General features: G+C 44.4%; 1 protein-coding gene across 8 annotated transcripts in view; it reads left to right on the plus strand.

Moving 5' to 3' along the window:
* The window catches only part of PRMT2 (protein arginine methyltransferase 2), a 31,577-nt gene extending 14,678 nt beyond the window's left edge, over positions 1-16,899 (plus strand). For 4 of the 8 annotated variants that reach the window (XM_058523353.1, XM_058523352.1, XM_058523355.1 and 1 more), the window contains 5 exons: positions 9,286-9,461; positions 12,551-12,680; positions 13,577-13,713; positions 15,372-15,543; positions 16,281-16,899. In XM_058523353.1, the coding sequence (XP_058379336.1) occupies positions 9,286-9,461; positions 12,551-12,680; positions 13,577-13,713; positions 15,372-15,543; positions 16,281-16,313 (648 nt within the window). In that variant the 3' untranslated portion in view covers positions 16,314-16,899. Of the gene's footprint in view, positions 1-6,608; positions 6,687-7,896; positions 8,727-9,285; positions 9,462-12,550; positions 12,681-13,576; positions 13,714-15,371; positions 15,544-16,280 lie in introns of those variants that run through there. The other 4 variants (XM_058523356.1, XM_058523358.1, XM_058523360.1 and 1 more) reach the window with 4 other exon arrangements.
* The last annotated feature ends 904 nt before the right edge of the window (positions 16,900-17,803 follow it).

The following is a 17,803-nucleotide window of genomic DNA, read 5'->3' on the forward strand; positions in this document are numbered from 1 at the left end:
GAGTGGGTGGAGAGGATAGCGGGGACCCCTGGGGGAGGGCGGGTGGGGCCTCGGGGGCAGCCCACTGGACTTGGGAAGGGTGGCTGGGTGCAGACTCTGGCCGGTGGGTTGGATGGGTTTGCTGTGTCGGAGGCAGAGGACAGGCCTGGTGGGGAGGGACTTGCTGATGGGGGTGTGGACATAGCGGGCCTTGAACTCGAGGGGGTGGCGAGGTCTATTCTATATGCAGGTGCAGGTGTGGGTTTGACAGAGGGGAGTGGATGGTCCGGAGGGGCGGCCTGAGCCGAGCACCTGGAGGAGAGCCGTGGCTATCATGTTGAAGCAAAACCACCTGGCGCTTTTCCTGGTGCTGACCTGCCCGGTGCTGACCTATCAATATTTTATAGTTTTCAGTGCCTGGTGTTGACTTGCTCGGTGCTTACCCACCTGGTGCAGGGCAGTGGTGAGGACAAATGAGGGGGTGGCAGCGAGTCACTCAGGATGTGGAGCGGAAGCAGATGGAGAGGCTGGAGGCCGGGTTGCTTCGTGCAGATGCCCAGGGACGTCCTGTGGTAACTGTTGATGACCCGGCCCCCTGCGGCTGCCCCTCTTCCCCTGTGCTTCTGACCTCCTGGATTCCACTCCACCTGTTGGTTATCCGCAACATTTGTTTATTTATTTATTTATTTTGTGAGGAAGATTAGCCCTGAGCTAACATTTGTCACCAATCCTCCTCTTTTTTTTGCTGAGGAAGATTGGTCCTGGGCTAACATCCGTGCCCATCTTCCTCTACTTTATGTGGGATGCTGCCACAGCATGGCCTGACAAGCGGTGTGTAGGTCCATGCCCAGGATCCGAACCTGCCAACCCCAGGCTGCTGAAGCAGAACATGCACCTTAACCACTACGCCATTGGGCCGGCCCCTATCCACACCATTTATTGAAGAGACTCTCCTTTCCCCATTGAGTATTCTTGGCTCTGTTGTCACATGTTAGTTGACCATGTATGCAGTGTGTACGTTTGTTTTTGGGATCTCTATTCTGTTCTGTTGGTCTATGTCTATTTTTGGGCCAGTACCACACTGCTTTGATTACTATAGCTTTGTAGTATAGTGTGAGATACCTCCAGCTTTGTTCTTCGTTTTCAGGATTGCTTTGGTTATTTGGGGGTCATTTAAATTTTGGGATTTTTTTTCTATTTCTATAAAGAATGCCATTGGAATTTTGATAGAGATTGCTTTGAATCTTTTAGATTGCTTTGGGTAATAGGGACATGTAAACAATATTAATTTTTCCTATCCAAGAACACAGGGTATCTTTACATTTCTTTGTGTCTTCAGTTTCTTTCATCAATATTTTATAGTTTTCAGTAAACAGGTCTTTCACCTCCGTGGTTAAATTTATTCCTAGGTATTTTATTCTTTTTGATGCAATTGTGAATGGGATTGTTTTCTTAATGTCTCTTTCTGATAGTTCGTTAGTGTATAGAGACGCAACTAATTTTTGTATATTGATTTTGTATCCTGCATCTTTATTGAATTTATTAATTCTAATAGTTTTTTGGTGGAGTATTTAGGGTTTTCTATGTATAATATCATGTTATCTGCAAATAGAGACAGTTTTACTTCTTTTCCAATTTGGATGCTCTTTATTTCTTTTTCTTGTCTGATTGCTTTGGCTAGGACTTCCAATATTATGTTAAATAAAAGTGATGAGAGTGGGCATCTTTGTCTTGTTTCTGATCTTAGAGGAAAAGCTGTCAGCTTTTCATTGTTGAGTATGATGTCAGCCATGGGTTTGTTGTATGTGACCTTTATTATGTTGTGGTATGCTCCCCAGTACCTATTTATTACCATGGAATGTAGTTGAGTTTTATCAAATGCTCTTCCTGCATCTGTTGAGCTGATCATATGATTTTTACCCTGCATTTGGTTACTGTGGTGTATCACATTTAGTGATTTGCTATGTTGATCTATCCTTTTGCCTCCCAGGAATAAATGCCACTTGATCATGGTGTATGGTCTTTTTAACATACAGATCTTCCTTGACTTACAATGGGGTTACATGCCAATAAACCCATCATAAGTTGAAAATGTTGTAATTAGAAAATGTGTTTAATACACCTAACCTACTGAACGTTATAGCGTAGCCTAGCCTACCTTAAATGTACTCAGAAAACTTACTTTAGCCTACAGCTGGGCAAAATAATCTAACATAAAGCCTGTTTTATAATAAAGTATTGAATATCTCATGTAATTTATTGACTACTGAGTGAAAAGCAGAATGGTTGTTGGGTACAGAATGGTTGTAAGTGTGTTGGTTGTTTGTCCTCGTGATTGCACGGCTGACTGGGAGCTTCGGCTCAATGCCACTGCCCAGCATCATGGGAGAGTATTGTACCGCATATCGCTAGCCCGGGAAAAGATCAAAATTCAAAATGTGAAGCACAGTGTCTACTGAATGTGTATGGCTTTCACATCATGGTAAAGACAAAAAATAGTAAGTCAAACCATCGTAAGTTGGGGACCACCTGTACTGTGAAATTCAGTTTGCTAATATTTTAAGGATTTTTCCTTCTCTGTCCATCAGAGATATTGGCCTGTAATTTTCTTTTCTTGTAGCATCCTTGTGTGGCTTTGCTATCGGGTAATGCTGGCATTGTAAAATGACTTTGGAAGTGTTCCTTCCTCTTCAATTCTTTGGAAGAGTTTGAGAAGGTTTGGTATTAATTCTTCTTTAACTGTTTGGTGGAATTCACCATTGAAGCGACCTGGTCATGGACTTTTGTTTGTTGGGAGGTTTTGGTTACTGATTCAATCTCCTTACTAGTAATTGGTCTGTTCAGATTTTGTATTCATGATTCAGTCTTGGTAGGTTGTATGTTTCTAGAAATTAATCCATTTCTTCTAGGTTGTTCAATTTATTGGCATATAATTGTTCATAGTAGTCTCTTATGATCCTTTGTATTTGTGTAATATCGGTTGTAATGTCTCTGCTTTAAGTTGTAATTTTATGTATTTCAGTCTTTCTCTTTTTTTCTTGGTGAGTCTAGCTAAAGATTTGTCTATTTTGTTTATCTTTTCAAAAAACCAGCTCTTGGTTTCATTGATCTCTTCTAATGTCTTTTTAGTCTCTATTTTATTTATTTCCATTCTAACCTTTGTTATTTCCTTCCTTCTAATAACTTTGGGCTAGTTTGTTCTTCTTTTACTATTCCTTGAGGTGCAAAGTTAGGTTGTTTATTTGAGATCTTTGTTTTTTCTTACTGTAGGCGTTTATTGCTATAAACTTTGCTCTTAAAACTGCCTTTGCTGTGTCCCATAAGTTTTAGTATGTTGTGTTTCCCTTTTTGTTTGTCTGAAGGTATTTTTTTATTTCTCTTTTGAATTCTTTGTTGACCCATTGGTTGTTCAGGAGTAGGTTGTTTAATCTCCACATATTTGTGAATTTTCCAATTTTCTTCTTGTTTTGGATTTCTAGTTTCATAGCGTTGTGGTGAGAAAAGATGCTTGATATGATTTCAGTCTTCTTAAATTTATTAAGACTTGTTTTGTGACCTAACATATGATCTATCTTGGAGAATGTTCCATGTGTGCTTGAGAAGAATGTGTGTTCTGCTGATGCTGGATGGAATGTTGGATGGGATGTTAGTCCATCTGGTCTAACATGTAGTTTAAGTCCAGTGTTTCCTTATGATTTTCTTTCTGGATGATCAATCTCTTGTTGAAAGTCCCCTACTGTTATTGTATTGCTGTCTATTTCTCCCTTCAGATCTGTTAGTATTTGCCTTATATCTTTAGGTGCTCTGCGTTTTGAGGTTTTTTTTTTTTTTTTTTTTAAAGATTTTATTTATTTATTCTTTTTCCCCCCAAAGCCCCAGTAGATAGTTGTATGTCATAGTTGCACATCCTTCTAGTTGCTGCATGTGGGACGCGGCCTCAGCATGGCTGGAGAAGCGGTGCGTTGGTGCGAGCCCGGGATCCGAACCCGGGCCGCCAGCAGCAGAGCGCGAGCACTTAACTGCTAAGCCACAGGGCCGGCCCCGTTTTGAGGTTTTAATTGAGATTTTACATGACTCCATTTTCTCTCCTTTCTTAGCATGTCATACTCTTTTTTTCTTTTTTAAGTGGTTTCCCTTCATCTTGCAGTGTACATTTACAACTCATCCAAGTCCACTTTCATATAATGCTATACCACTTCATGGGTAGTGCGAGTACCTTATGATTATAAAATAATCCTAATTTCCCCCTCCTGTCCCTTGTATAATCATTGTCATTCATCTCACCTATATATGAGCATCCATAAACATATATATACATATGTACATAAGCATACATGGACATGGTCAATTACTGTGTTGCTGTTATTTTGAACAAATTGTTAGATCAATTAAGAAGAAGAAAAATAAAAGTTTTACTTTCACTTGTTCTTTATTCACTGCTTTTATTTCTTTATGTAGATCCGAGTTTCTGATCTATATCATTTTCCTTCTCTCTAAAGAACTTCTTTTAACATTTCTTGCAAGGCAGGTCTACTGGCAACAAATTCCCTCAATTTTTGTTTGAGAAAATCTTTGTTTCTCCTTCACTTTCGAAGGATAATTTGGCAGAGTACAGAATGCTAGATTAGTGTGTTTTTCCTTTCTACACTTTAAATATTTCACTCCACTCTCTTCTTGCCTGCATGGTTTCTGAGGAGAAGTCAGATGTAATTTTCTTTGTACTCCTGTAGGTAAGGTGTTTTTTATCTCTGGCTTCTTTAAGGACTTTATCTTTGAGTTTCCGTAGTTTGAAAATGCTATGCCTGGGTGTGCATTTTTTAGTATTTATCCTGCTTGGTGTGCTCTGAGCTTCCTGGATCTGTGGGTTGGTGTCTGACATTAATTTGGGGGAAATTCTCATTCATTATTGTTTCAAATATTTCTTCTGTTCCTTTCTCTCTTTCTTCTCCTGTATCTTCATTACATATATGTTACACATTTTGTGGTTGTCCCATGATCCTTGGATATTTTGTTTTTCCAGCCTTTGTTCTCTTTGCTTTTATGTTTTTGAGGATTCTATTGTCATATCCTCTAGCTCAGAGATTCTTTCCTCTGCTGTGTCCTGTGCACTAATAAGCCCGTCAAAGGCATTCTTCATTTCTGTTACAGTGTTTTTGATCTCGAGCATTTCTTTTTGTTTTTTCCTTGGGATTTCCACCTCTCTTTTTGCATTGCCCATCTGTTCTTCTCTGCTGTCTACTTTATCCTTTAGATATCCTTAGCATATAAATCATAGTTGTGTTAAATTCCCAGCCTGATAATTCCAACATCCCTGCCATATCTCAGTCTGGTTCTGATGCCTGCTGTGTCTCTTCCAACTGTATTTTTTTGCCTTTTGGTATGCCTGGTAATTTTTTCTTGATAGTCAGACATGATGTACTGGGTAAAAGGATCTGTGTAAATAGGCCTTTAGTGATGTGGTGTGAGGTGTGGGGAAGGGGAAGTGTTCTATGGTCCTGTCAAAGGTCTCAGTGTTTCAGTGAGCCTGTGCCTCTGGACTGTGAACTTCACAAGGTTCCTCAGTTTTTTCTCCCCCTTAGGTGGGACAGGATGTCTAAAAGGGGCTGGAGTTGGGTATTTCTCCTTCCCCAGCTCAGTTAGGGCTCTGGTAAAACGCTCGCAGGTAGGCTCTGGTTAACTAGTTTCTCCTGAGGGCAGACTCTGTTGAGAAGAACAGAATACTCTGGCATATTTCAAAGTGATTCGTTTTCTCCTGCCCTGTCAGAAGCATGAGGGGATTTTCTCCAGTATTTACTGTAGGACCCTGGTGGAGGTCCAGGAGGTAAAACTCACAAAAGTGTGGGGTCCCCCAATGACTGAGCCCCCCTGGAGCTTTTAACTCTCAGTTGTCCATGCTGAGCCTCCAGCAACTCGTCAACTGCAGGTCAGGTTTCCTGCCTCAGCACTGGTGTCTGGGGAGGTTTCTGCTCTGGTGAGTTGTGGTTCTCTATGTTGGCCTGTCAATTTCTCCAATTTTGGAGGCAGCAGATTGCTCTGTGACCTCATTTCTCTTACAGATCTAAGAATAGTTGTTGATTTTTCAGTTTGCTCAGCTTTTTACTTGTGAGGACAGAGTGGCAGAATAAAAAGCTGCCAAGCTTTTTATAGGCTGGACTGGAAAATTTGGCAAAATTCAGCTTTAGTTCATGATTAAATTTTCAACAAGCTAGGAATAGAAGGGAATTCAGTCAACCTGGTAAAGGGCATCTACAAAAAACCTGCACCTACTTAATGATGAAAGGATCAATGCCTTCCCCCAAGAGCAGGAATGAGGCAGGACCACTCTGCCATTCCCATGCAACATTGTTCTGGAAAACCTAACCAGTGCAAAAGAGAAAGGAGAAATAAAAGGACACGGACTGAAAACAAAGAAAGAAACCATCCCCTTCTCAGACAACGTGATTGTCTTTGTAGAAAATCCCAAGGAATCTCCAAGACATTTCCTAGAACTAATAGGCAAGTTTAAGATCACAGAGTGCAAAGTCAACACACAAAAATCGGTCATATTTTTATATACTAGCAGTGTACAATACCATTTACAGTTGTGTTTACATCACAAAATACTTAGAAATCCAATAAAACATGCACAGGGTCTGTATGCTGAAACTGTGAGATGCTGTGAAAGAAGTCACAGAAGACCTAAATAAGTGGAGAGATGTACAGTGCTCATGGACTAGAAGACAGTCTGGTAAAGATGTCTCAAGTTAATCTATAGATTTAATACAGTTCCAATAAAAATCCAAGCAGGATTTTTTTTGTAGATACAGACAAACTCATTTGTAAAAATAAAATGTGGAATGTAAAGAAGCTAGAATAGCTGATACAATTTTTAAAAGAAGAATAAAATTGGAAGAAGTATACTACCTGACTTTAAAACTTAGTATAAAACTACAGTAGTCAGCACAGTGTGCTGTTGGTGGAGGGACAGACACATAAGTCAATGGAACAGAGTAAAGAAATAGACTCCTACAAATATGGTCAATTGATTTTAACAGAGGAGCAAAATCCATTTAATGGAGAAAAGATAGTCTTTTCAATGAATGATGTTGGAACAGTTGGCCATCCATATGCAAAAAAAAACACTTCAACTTTAAGCCTCATACTTCATACAAAAAAATTAACTCGTAATTGATTATAGAGCTAATTGCATAGACTATAATACTTATTATAAGTATTACAATTTTCAGAAGAAATCATAGGAGAAAATCTTCATGGGTTAGGCAAAGAGTTTTTAGGTGTGACTCCAAAAGCATGATCTATTAAAGAAAAAGTTGATAAACTGGACTTCATCAAAACTAAAAATATCTGCTCTGTAAAAGATAGTGTTAAGAGAATGAAAAGACATGCCAAGATTAGCAGAAAATATTTGCAAATCACGTATCCATTGTGTATCTTGAATATACAAAGAACTCTCAAAATTCAACAGGAAGAAAAAAACCTAATTGAAAAATGGGCAGAAGACTTGAACAGATGCTTCACCAAGTGGATATATGGGTGACAAATAAGCACATGAAAAGACAGTCAACATTATTAGCCATCAGGGAAATACAAATTAAAACCGTAATGAGATATAACTACACACCTATTGAAATGGCTAGAATTTTTAAAAATACAATATTGCCCAGTGCTGGCAGGGATGTGGGTCAACTAAAACTCATAATGGTGGGAATATGTAATCGTGTAGCCATTCTGGAAAACAGTCAGGCTATTTTTTATAAAGTTAGAGGTACACTTACCATATGACCCAGCAATTATACTCCTGAGTATTTACACTGGAGAAATGCAGGCTATGTTCACACGGAAATCTGTACGTAAATTTTATACTAGCTCTAATTATAATTGCCAAAAAACTGAAACCACCCAACTGTCCTTCAACAGGTGATAAACAACTGTGGATAAACAGCTGTGGTACGTCCACATGATGGAAGACTAGTGAGCAACAAAGCAGAATGAACTCTTGCTACATGGATGACATGGACAAACCCCAAAAACGTTATACTGGAGTAATTAAAATTATATAGAGTAATTAAAAAGTGTGATATTGTTACAAGAAAAGATAGATGAACAGGATAGGAAGCACAGAACAGAACTTTTTAGTATACGAAAAAGTTGGTATTGTGAGTAAAAGAAGCCAGTCTCAAAAGATTATGTACTGTATGATTCCATTTATATGACATTCTCAAAAAGACAAAACCGCAGGGATGGAGACCAGATCGAGGATGTGACCACAAAAGGATAGCATGAGGAGTGTTTTTGGGTAGCAGAGCTGTTCTGTATCCTGATTGTGGTTGTGGTTACACAGATCTATGTAAGTGTTAAAATTCATAGACTGTAACCAATTTACTGTATGATAATTTAAGAAATAACATGAAGAATTATACGTACATAGTTTTCACGTGTGTATATTTGTGTGTGTGTAAAGAAAAATCCTTGAAGATAAACTGCCGAGTGATGACAGTGGTTCCTTCTGGGTGCTAGGTTTACTCATGGTTTTTATTTTTGTTTGTGCTTTTCTAAATTTTTCCATACTGAACATGTATTACTTCTGTAATAAAACCTGCCTGAGGTTATTTAAGAAAAACAAAACCCGTCTGTGGCTTCCCATCAGCTACAGGATGCAGGGCCTCTGGCTTCTGCCCTGCTCCCTGGCACGCCTTCTGGTTCAGACACACAGCCTGGCCTCTCGGGGCTGTTAACGTCCCATGTCCTCAGTCCTAGAGGGCACGTGCCCCCTGTGCTGGGGTGTTCTGAGCACCGGGGGGGGGGGGGGCATTTGGCCGCTCTTCTGACTTAATGGACGTGAACCTCTGTGGCACTCCTGATTTGATGTTTCATGTTTTTAGAAAGTGATTTCAGTCAACTTAAAGGGTTGTGAAAATTTGGAGAATACCCCAGAACAAATTGATCTTGTTTGACAGTTAAAACCGTGTAGCACTTAAGGGCTCTTAAAAATGTATTAGCAGCTAACTCCTGAGTGACCGAGGTGGGGCGAGACTCAAGGTTTCTCCCGACCTTCAGCCGTGTGCCAATTATGAATTATAACGTGACTTGATGCATAAATCCAGGCTGGCAGGAATCGGTGACCCCTGATATGTGGGTACAAGGTGAATCCTCCAGGACGTTGGCTGGGCAGCGCTTACCCTGGCCGGTAATACTCTTTGAGGGTGACACTTAGAAAGATCCCAGACTGTCTGAATGCAGCCAGGGAGGTCTTTGCAGACTCGGGCCTCAGTCACCGTGTCTCCTGTGTGTCTCCCTCCCGTGCAGTTTGAGTTCATGATTGAGTCCATCTTGTACGCCCGGGACGTGTGGCTGAAGGAGGATGGGGTCATCTGGCCGACCACGGCTGCGCTGCACCTGGTGCCCTGCAGTGCGGACAGAGACTACAGCAGCAAGGTCCTCTTCTGGGACAATGCCTACGAGTTCAACCTCGGCGCCCTCAAGTGAGTGGCTGCGGTTGGGGCGCATCCAGGCACTGCATGGGGCTCCGGGCGTGCGGACTGCAGGCTTTCTAAGACACAGAACCTCTGTATTCTGTTGCAGAGCATGCCACAAATAATCTAAGTTGACTCATGTGCCTGAGAATTTTGCACATTGCCTTTAACGCCTTCAAACTGGCAACAGATGTGATGGGAATTGAAATGTCTTTTGCAGTGTGAGTTCCCCAATATAATGGGAAAAATAAGGTCATGTTTCAAAATGAGGCTGGTGTAAATGTGTGGGCCGTTAAAACACAAATGTGCTTTCCCACTAAAAGCTCTAAATTTTTAGTAAGCATCAGAAAATGTATTAGTGAAGTTGTTCCTTGCATTTTGCAAAGAAAGCAATTCTCCAAAGTAGTTGATTTCCTGATTTTTAACATGCAGACACACTTGTTGAGTTAAGCTTCAGGTTCTAACATAAAATGATTTCCTGATAAGGCCTTTACATTTCTAATGTTGCCTTTTCTGAAAAGAGTGGTGACATAAGTGGGCTGCTTCCTCTTCTGAGGGTACCGTGAGAATTAGGCAGAGACCCAGCATCGGCCCTGGAAGGTAGGGAAGGGCCTTTTTTGTCAGAAGCTGCAAGAAACTTCGGTTCGTGCAGTGAGGACCAGATGAGCCTGGACGCCTGTGAGACACCCAGATGGGGAGTCAGCTGCGGGACGGGGCCTCTGGGCCTTTTTGTTTTTTATTGAAAAGTTTTAAAAAAGAGAAAATAGTAACATAAAGCTATGAAACTTCCCCAGTTAACGTGTTGTCATGGTATCCTCCACCCAAATCCCTGAGGGGGTGGGGTGAAGGTCCCTGACAGAGCTGTCCTGTAGTTCATCCAGGAAACAGTGGGTAGGAAGGGCTGGGAAGGTTCTGAGAAGAGCAGTGAGGAGGTTCTCATGCTGCCGGGCATCAGCGTCCCCAGTAGTCAGAGTGATTGAAGCCATGTGGTCCTGTGACCAGAAAAGAGCAGAATAGGTCTGGAGGCGGGAGCAGGCGTCGCTGTGTGGAAGAGGGAGTGAGGTGGAGTGAGGGCCAGGGCAGCAGATTATTCTGGGACAGTTGTTTAGCCCCTTGGAGAAAGTTCTTTTCTTCTCTCACACCATACATTATTAAAATTTAATTCCATGTGGATTTAAGAGTTTTGTGTTAAAAGATCTGCATCAACTACAGGAATCTTTGGGGGCCTGTGTGTCAGGTTCTCGACGGAAAGAAAGTCAACAGAAACAGAGAGGTGCTGGACTTCATTTTATAAAGATGGACAGAATCTATGTGTCAGAAAACAGCAAAAATGTAATTAAAAAAGGCAATGACTACATACTTAGAGAAAGTTACTAGCTGACAGATCTTAAGAGTCAATTAGAGGGGGCCGGCCCCTTGGTTTAGCGGTTCAGTGCGCACACTCCGCTACTGGTGGCTCAGGTTCAGATCCCGGGCGCGCACCCATGCACCGCTTGTCCAGCCATGCTGAGGGGGTGTCCCACATACAGCAACTAGAAGGATGTGCAGCTATGACATACAGCTATCTACTGGGGCTTTGGAGAAAAAAAGGAGGAGGATTGGCAATAGATGTTAGCTCAGTGCCGGTCTTCCTCAGCCAAAAAAAAAAAGAGGAGAATTGGCATGGATGTTGGCTCAGGGCTGATCTGCCTCACACACACACACACAAAAAAAAGTCAATTCGAAAAAGATGAATACCCAAATGAAATTATAGCCAAGTCACAGAACAGGCGAGTCACGAAAACTAAATAAAATTACCAATAAATATTTGAAAAAAATTGCAACATCATTAGTAATTAAAATGAATGCCATTTTTGCCCACTAGATGAGTGAAGATTAAATTAAAATAGAGTCCGTGCTGCATGAGTTGCAGGTGAATAGGACAGAACACTGTCTGCCCAGAGCTGTGGGTGTGGGGACTTTATAGGGCAGGTCCACCCCACCACCATCAGAGCCTCTGGCTGAGAATGTGCATCACAGGGTCATGGCCTGGCTGGACCATGGCTCTCCATAGAAGCCTGGTTAAAATGCTTTATATCTGTCTGATAGAGTATTGTGCCACTGTTTAAAAAAAAACCGAGTGTTTTTAAGAATGTCTAATGATATTAGTGTTAAGAGAGAGCAAAACAGGGAAGACACACACCATTTATACAGAATGACTCCTGTTTTGCACAAATATGTGTACATGTACATATGTCTGTGGGGAGAAAAGTCAGTACATCAAAATGCTACTGCAGGAGTGTGGCGGATTTAAATTTTTTCTTTATGCTTTTCTATATTTTCCAAATTCTTTATAAATGCATAATTATTTTTATCATCAAAAAATATTAAAAATATGTACATACAGTGGAATCTTTATTAAAACGTTTACTTTTATTTGCTATTTCTGAAGTTACTGCCATGCTTAATTTTTGAAACATTTCTGTGGTAAATAATGGATTACCTTCTGGCAAGCACGGGGTTCAGCTGGTGAAATGGGGGGCTGACAGGCAAAGCGCCCCTGCAGGAGGCCCCGCGTCTGTCTCTGTGCTTAATTTTTGTCGAGACAGCACAAGGGTTTCTCCTGAGGGTCGGGCTCAGGTGGGCACCTTCAGTCCTGCTGATTTACTACGTTTACTTATTACAGAGTGACTCACGCAGGAATATCTTTTTTATTTGCTGTGTAATAGAAGATCCCTGAGAGGTATTTTGAAATGAAATAGATTCTAAAACCGAGAACACACTGGGGCTCCCCTGTCTTCTAGGTACATGGAGCACGTTGGTTTCTATGTGTTCAGACCCCATGAATAGGACAAAGGGAGGTGCCCTGTTGCTCACACCTCCGGCAGAGGCTCCAGAAGGCTGTGTGGAGCCCAGGCTGGCAGCAGGGAGGGGGGACACAGGGCCCTGGGGCCGTTAGAGTTGGGCCCTCGGCAGCCCCGCGTCTCCCCTCAGGCCGTAGACAGTGGTTTAGAATTCCTGCTGATACAGAAGTGAGAAAGCACGATGTCACACATGTGTGTGTCAAACCTGAGATGTTGGTAAACGCATTTGAGCAATTACTCTCACCTTTTCCCCAGATCCTTAGCAATTAAGGAGTTTTTTTCGAAGCCCAAGTATAACCACATTTTGAAACCAGAAGACTGTCTCTCTGAGCCGTGCACTATATTACAGCTGGACATGCGAACTGTGCAGATTGCTGATCTAGAGGTGAGAAAAGATGACTGCTTCCTTCTCACATTAAATAACTGCTGCGTGCACGTGAGAAACTTGTCATACAGATGTACAAATTTGCTAACTTTTTGCTGTGGATTTTCCCAGTCTTTTTTTTTTAATGTTCTAATTTTGTCTTTTATGTTTTTACGTTATTTTCTCCGTAGTTAACCTCTTTAACATCTTGAATTATTTTTAGATTTATGTTTAATATTCTCAGAATCTTCATATTCACATAAATTATATCTAATTTCATCATGGAATTTGAATCAAAAAATTTTTAAGGTTTTTTTAGCCATCTATGACAAAATTCTTAAAATTCTTTCTTTTATTTACCTCTTTTGCCACGAGGTGGCGCGTGTGGATTCAGGATGTGACCATTTTAAGGGTGGCCCTGAGGCAGAGGAGCAGGTCCCTGAACCCCCCTCTGGAACTTAGATGGGCAGGACTACCCGAGAACAGAGCTTTTGAAGCTTGAGTCAGTTTTGGCGTTGAGGAGACCCAGCCTGTAACTATGCGAAGAATTGAGAAGAGCAAGTTTTCTGCGTGAATTTGGGGGTAGAAAATTAGGAAGATGAGGCCCACATTGCTTGAAACCTTTTCTGATTATCTGCAGCCTTTGAATTCACGATGCAAGTTTTAATATTTACTTTCCCCAGGAGGAATTTCATGTGGTTTTTAATGTATTCAGCTAAACTAGCAAGTTATAGAGTTGTTTCATAGTTACTGAAATAGATGGTATGCTGCTTCGTTCAGCACAGTGTTGTGGGATTTGTGAAATGTGGCCCGCAGAGGACAGAGTTGCTCATTCTCACTCACTGAGAGCCGAGGCGGCGTCGTGTCGCGTGCCTGTGGAACCCACTGGGTTTTCTTATTTGTTTGCTTGAACACAGACAATGAAGGGCGAACTGTGCTTTGATATCCAGAAAGCTGGCACTCTGCACGGGTTCACAGCCTGGTTCAGCGTCTGGTTTCAGAACCTGGAGGAGGACGAGCCGCAGCTGGTGCTGAGCACGGGACCCTTCCATCCGTGAGTGCTGCTCCCCTCCCTCGGTGGGTGGTCGTGCGAACACAGCGGCTCTTGGAGGAGTGTGAACGATTTGCCTTAAGTTTTTGGTGTGACAGAAAGCATGACAGGGTCCTGAAATGAAGATCCAGTAATGTCAAAAGTTGACCTAAAATCTCCAGACCAGGCTGACCCCTGGGCGGGGAGCTGCGGCCTGGAGCCAGGGTGTGTGGGTGGTGGGTGGGCGCTGGGACACGCTTGTGTGCAGGTGAGTCTGGGGTGTGCGCCCCCACTCACCCCTGTATCGGGCTTCCGGGGGCTGCTCCCGGACCCCCTGGATGACAGACACAGGGCTGCGGGAGGAGCAGGCTTCGTCTTTTCTCAGTTGCCCTAAAGGTTGCCACAGCCTTTTATAGTCTCACACCAAAACAGTCGACAGAACCCTAGGGGCTTTTGCTCAGACTCTTTGGGGAAGGCAAATGTTTCTTGAGACAGTTTTTGTGTGGTAACGTTTTGTGGTTGTGTGCTTGCTCACACGCGGGGGGAGCTGACGTTTCTGTGGTGCGGGACCAGCAGCCCTGTGGAGACACCGCCTTCATTTAGGGGCTCTCATTGCCCTTCTCAGCACCTGCCCTCGAGACGCTCCTCAGACATGGCAGTCGGGGGAAGTGAGCAGGGCATCGGGGAGGGGGTGGCAGACACGCCCGGGCTAGGTGCTGGCCGTGGCATCTGGGCCTGGAAGGACCCCAGCGGTCCCTTTGTGAAAGGAGAGCAGGCCGAGGGGCTGTTTGCCCGGAGCGTCCTGTGGAGACGGCTGCGCTGGGACTCCGGCCAGTCCCCCTTCCAGAGCCAGCGGCACAGTTGTGAGCTGTCCCCAGATGAGGGCAGGAGCCCTAGAAACCAGCAGTGAACAGTGGTGTGCTTGGGTGGGTTTCCACTTGAGCGTCTGCTGTGGGGTCATGTCAGGGGTGGTGGGTGGGGAGCAGGCGGGGTGCAGAGCCCGAAGACACGCTCAGTGAGGGGCCGCGGCGGTTGAGGAGGAGTGGCCTCGAGTCGGGGAGGATGTGAGAGACGCGGAGGGGGAGGCTGCCGCGCCTCGCTGCTGGGCGTGACCACGGGGCCCACGCCAGGTGCGCTGGGTGGAGGAGAGTGTGGGCACCTCTGGGCGTCAGAGCCTGCAGAGCTTCAGGAATCCCAGAGGGTAACTGTTTCCCCCAAATGTCACAGTTCTCTTGCCCACATTCATCCTAACTTTCAGAGAAGAAGGACTTTTTGGGACATGATTTCATCAGTGTAATTCCTGCTTTAACTGCAGGAACCAGAACCTCGGGCATCAGTGGCTTAGAGAAGGGGGCAGGCTGGCTCGGGGTGGATGCCCACTGTGCGAGGACACGGCGGCTGGGTTGACTGTGTGAGGGGCCTGGGGAATGGGCACCACATGGGGACCCTGTGTCTGGCCATGCGCCCTCTGGGCCACCAGGGTGAGCTGCCCTCGCCCTGTCTGGAGCCTGAAAAGGGTCCAGGAGCCGCGTCCTCACTGGGCTGTCTGGAGTCGGCCTTGTTGTGACGACTCCGCCGTCCCATCTGGCTCACAGGACTGGGGTGCGTCCAAGGTGAACCTGAGAAGTCGGGCTCCCGGAGAGGAGCCAGCGCCAGGTGACGCCGCGCTCCCTGTCTTGCAGCACCACCCACTGGAAGCAGGTGCTGTTCATGATGGATGAGCCCGTCTCCGTCCACAGGGGAGACGTGGTCACAGGCTCCGTTGTGTTGCAGAGAAACCCAGTGTGGAGGAGACACATGTCTGTTGCTCTGAGCTGGTCCGTCACTTCCACACAAGACCCCACGTCACAGAAGGTAAGATATTTAGCTGTAAAGTCATATGCAGTGGTGCTGGTCCTGGGAGACAGGTCTGTGGTGACGCAGTGGTGGACACTCGTTCCCACCCCAGCCAGACCCCTCGGCCACACCTCATCGGCGTCATTTTTCTAATCCTTGGGCTGGGGAGTGGGTGCTGTTTTTTACAGAGCAGGAAAGAGGTGCAGGAAGGCAAGTCATGTCCTCTGACACAGCTAGTCAGTGAGAGCAGAGACCCACACCAGCCAGGGGGCTGCCCCTTCTGCACGTCCAGGGGCCCCAGGTGGAGGGAAGGGGCGGAGGGCTGAGCCACTGCTCAGCCTTCCACACGCCGTGGTGCCTTCAGCAGTGTGTCGTGTAGGTGTGTGGTGTGGGAGTCAGGTTCTCACTGGAGCAGTGATTTGAGGACGGAAGAGCCGTCGTTCCCATGAGGAAACAGTGCATCCGGGCGGGGGCCTGAGGCTGCTGAGAAATGGATTCCCTTCTTCAAGACTCAGGGTTAATGTAGGAGAGAAGAGAGAACAGTCAGTGGTTTCCCTTGTTTTTTAATACCTGCTTTGTGCTTTACTTTATGATAATTTTATGTTAGAAGTTTAGATGTTTGTCATTTAAAAAAAGATTCTGCACCTGAATGCCATTCTCTTGTCCAGTAGTAAATTATTGTTAGGAAATACTGCATGTTAATCAAACTGAAACAATTTCTTATTTGATTGATTTGTTTTCTTTGTCCTTTTCAGGTTGGAGAAAAAGTCTTTCCAATCTGGAGATGACAGCTGATGTTCTCTGGGAAGCAGTGCATGTATTGGAGGAGTGAACATGAGTGAATGAAGACGCACCTGATGTGAATGCACATTCCTGTGAAGGCCCGTGAACTCTCGCTCGCCTGGAAGGTTGTAACACCCTTATCTGTGGGCTCCAGGCCATCGTCAGGGTCCCCCACAGACAGATGTGCATGGGCTCAGCGAGAACTGCCCTCGCCACTGTCCCTGCCCGTGTCTGTCCTCTAGAAGTAGGTTCTGTTTCCAGGTGTCCACCAGTGGTGTCCACAGTGCTGACCTGTGGGTGAGTTGGTGGCATGGTGTTCCTGAGCTAGTTTAGTTCTCAACTCGTAGGACACACACATCAGCCTTGTACCCCTGTGAAGTGACTGTTGATGCGTCCTGTGTTAATGGTTCCTTCCTGCCCTTGCTTCATCCACTCAGCATGCGGAGCCTGGGGTCGCACAAAGCCGTGCAGGATGTGGAGGTGGCAATGCATGCGATGGGGCTCTGCATGGGATAGTACAGTTGTAGCGATGTCTTCCAGGTAAATTACGTGTTGGATATAGTACATGCTCAATAAATATTTTTAAATGAATGTTGGTGTATATCCTATTTCTATGCATATACATTAGTTTTTACAAGCAGAGCTCATACTATATGCATCACATTGTAACTTTTCTCATCTATTATGAAGAAACTTCCGTGCTGTCTACTTTTTTGTGTGTGTATTGTTTTGATTTTTAGTTAGCTTTCTATTGAAATATAAAGTATAAACTCCAAACAGCGTAAGTCATGAGTATACAGATGGATGAAATTTCACCAAGTGGACACATGTGTAACCAGTGCTCTGACAAGACCTTTCAACACCCGGGAGGCCCCAAGTACCCCTTCCACTCAGTACCGCTCCTGAAGGTGATGCCTGACTTCTGACACTATAGATTGCTTTTGCCTGGTGCTGAACATTGTATGAATGGAGTTATACATTGTGTGTTTGCTATGGACTGAATGTTTGTGTCCTCCCAAAATTCATATGTTGGAACCTAACTCCCAAGGTGATGGTGTTAGGAGGTGGGGCGTTTGGGAGGAGGTTAGTTCATGAGATGGAGCCCCTGTGAATAGGAGTAGTGCCCTCATAAAAGAGACCCCAGCGAGTGTCCTGCCCCTTCTGCCACTAGAGGACACAGCAAGAGTGGCTGTCTGTGAACCAGGAAGTGGGCTCGAAGCAGACACCGCGTGGGCCGGGGCCTTGGTGTTGGCCTTCCAGTCTCCAGACTGTGAGAAATAAACTTCTGTTGTTTGAGCCGCCCAGTCTCTGGTGCTCTGTCTGGCAGTCCGTAGGGTCTAAGTGCTCTCATGTCTGCCTTCTTCAGTGCACGTATGTTTGGGAGCTTCATCCATGAGTTGTGTAGTGTGTTGCCTTCTCATTGCTGGGTAGTCCACTGTTTGAATGTTGCACAATTTATGTGTCTTATTCCACTGTTGGTGAAGTTGGGTTGTTT

Source organism: Diceros bicornis, chromosome 27 (assembly GCF_020826845.1).
Source record: "Diceros bicornis minor isolate mBicDic1 chromosome 27, mDicBic1.mat.cur, whole genome shotgun sequence".
NCBI classification, from domain to species: domain Eukaryota; kingdom Metazoa; phylum Chordata; class Mammalia; order Perissodactyla; family Rhinocerotidae; genus Diceros; species Diceros bicornis.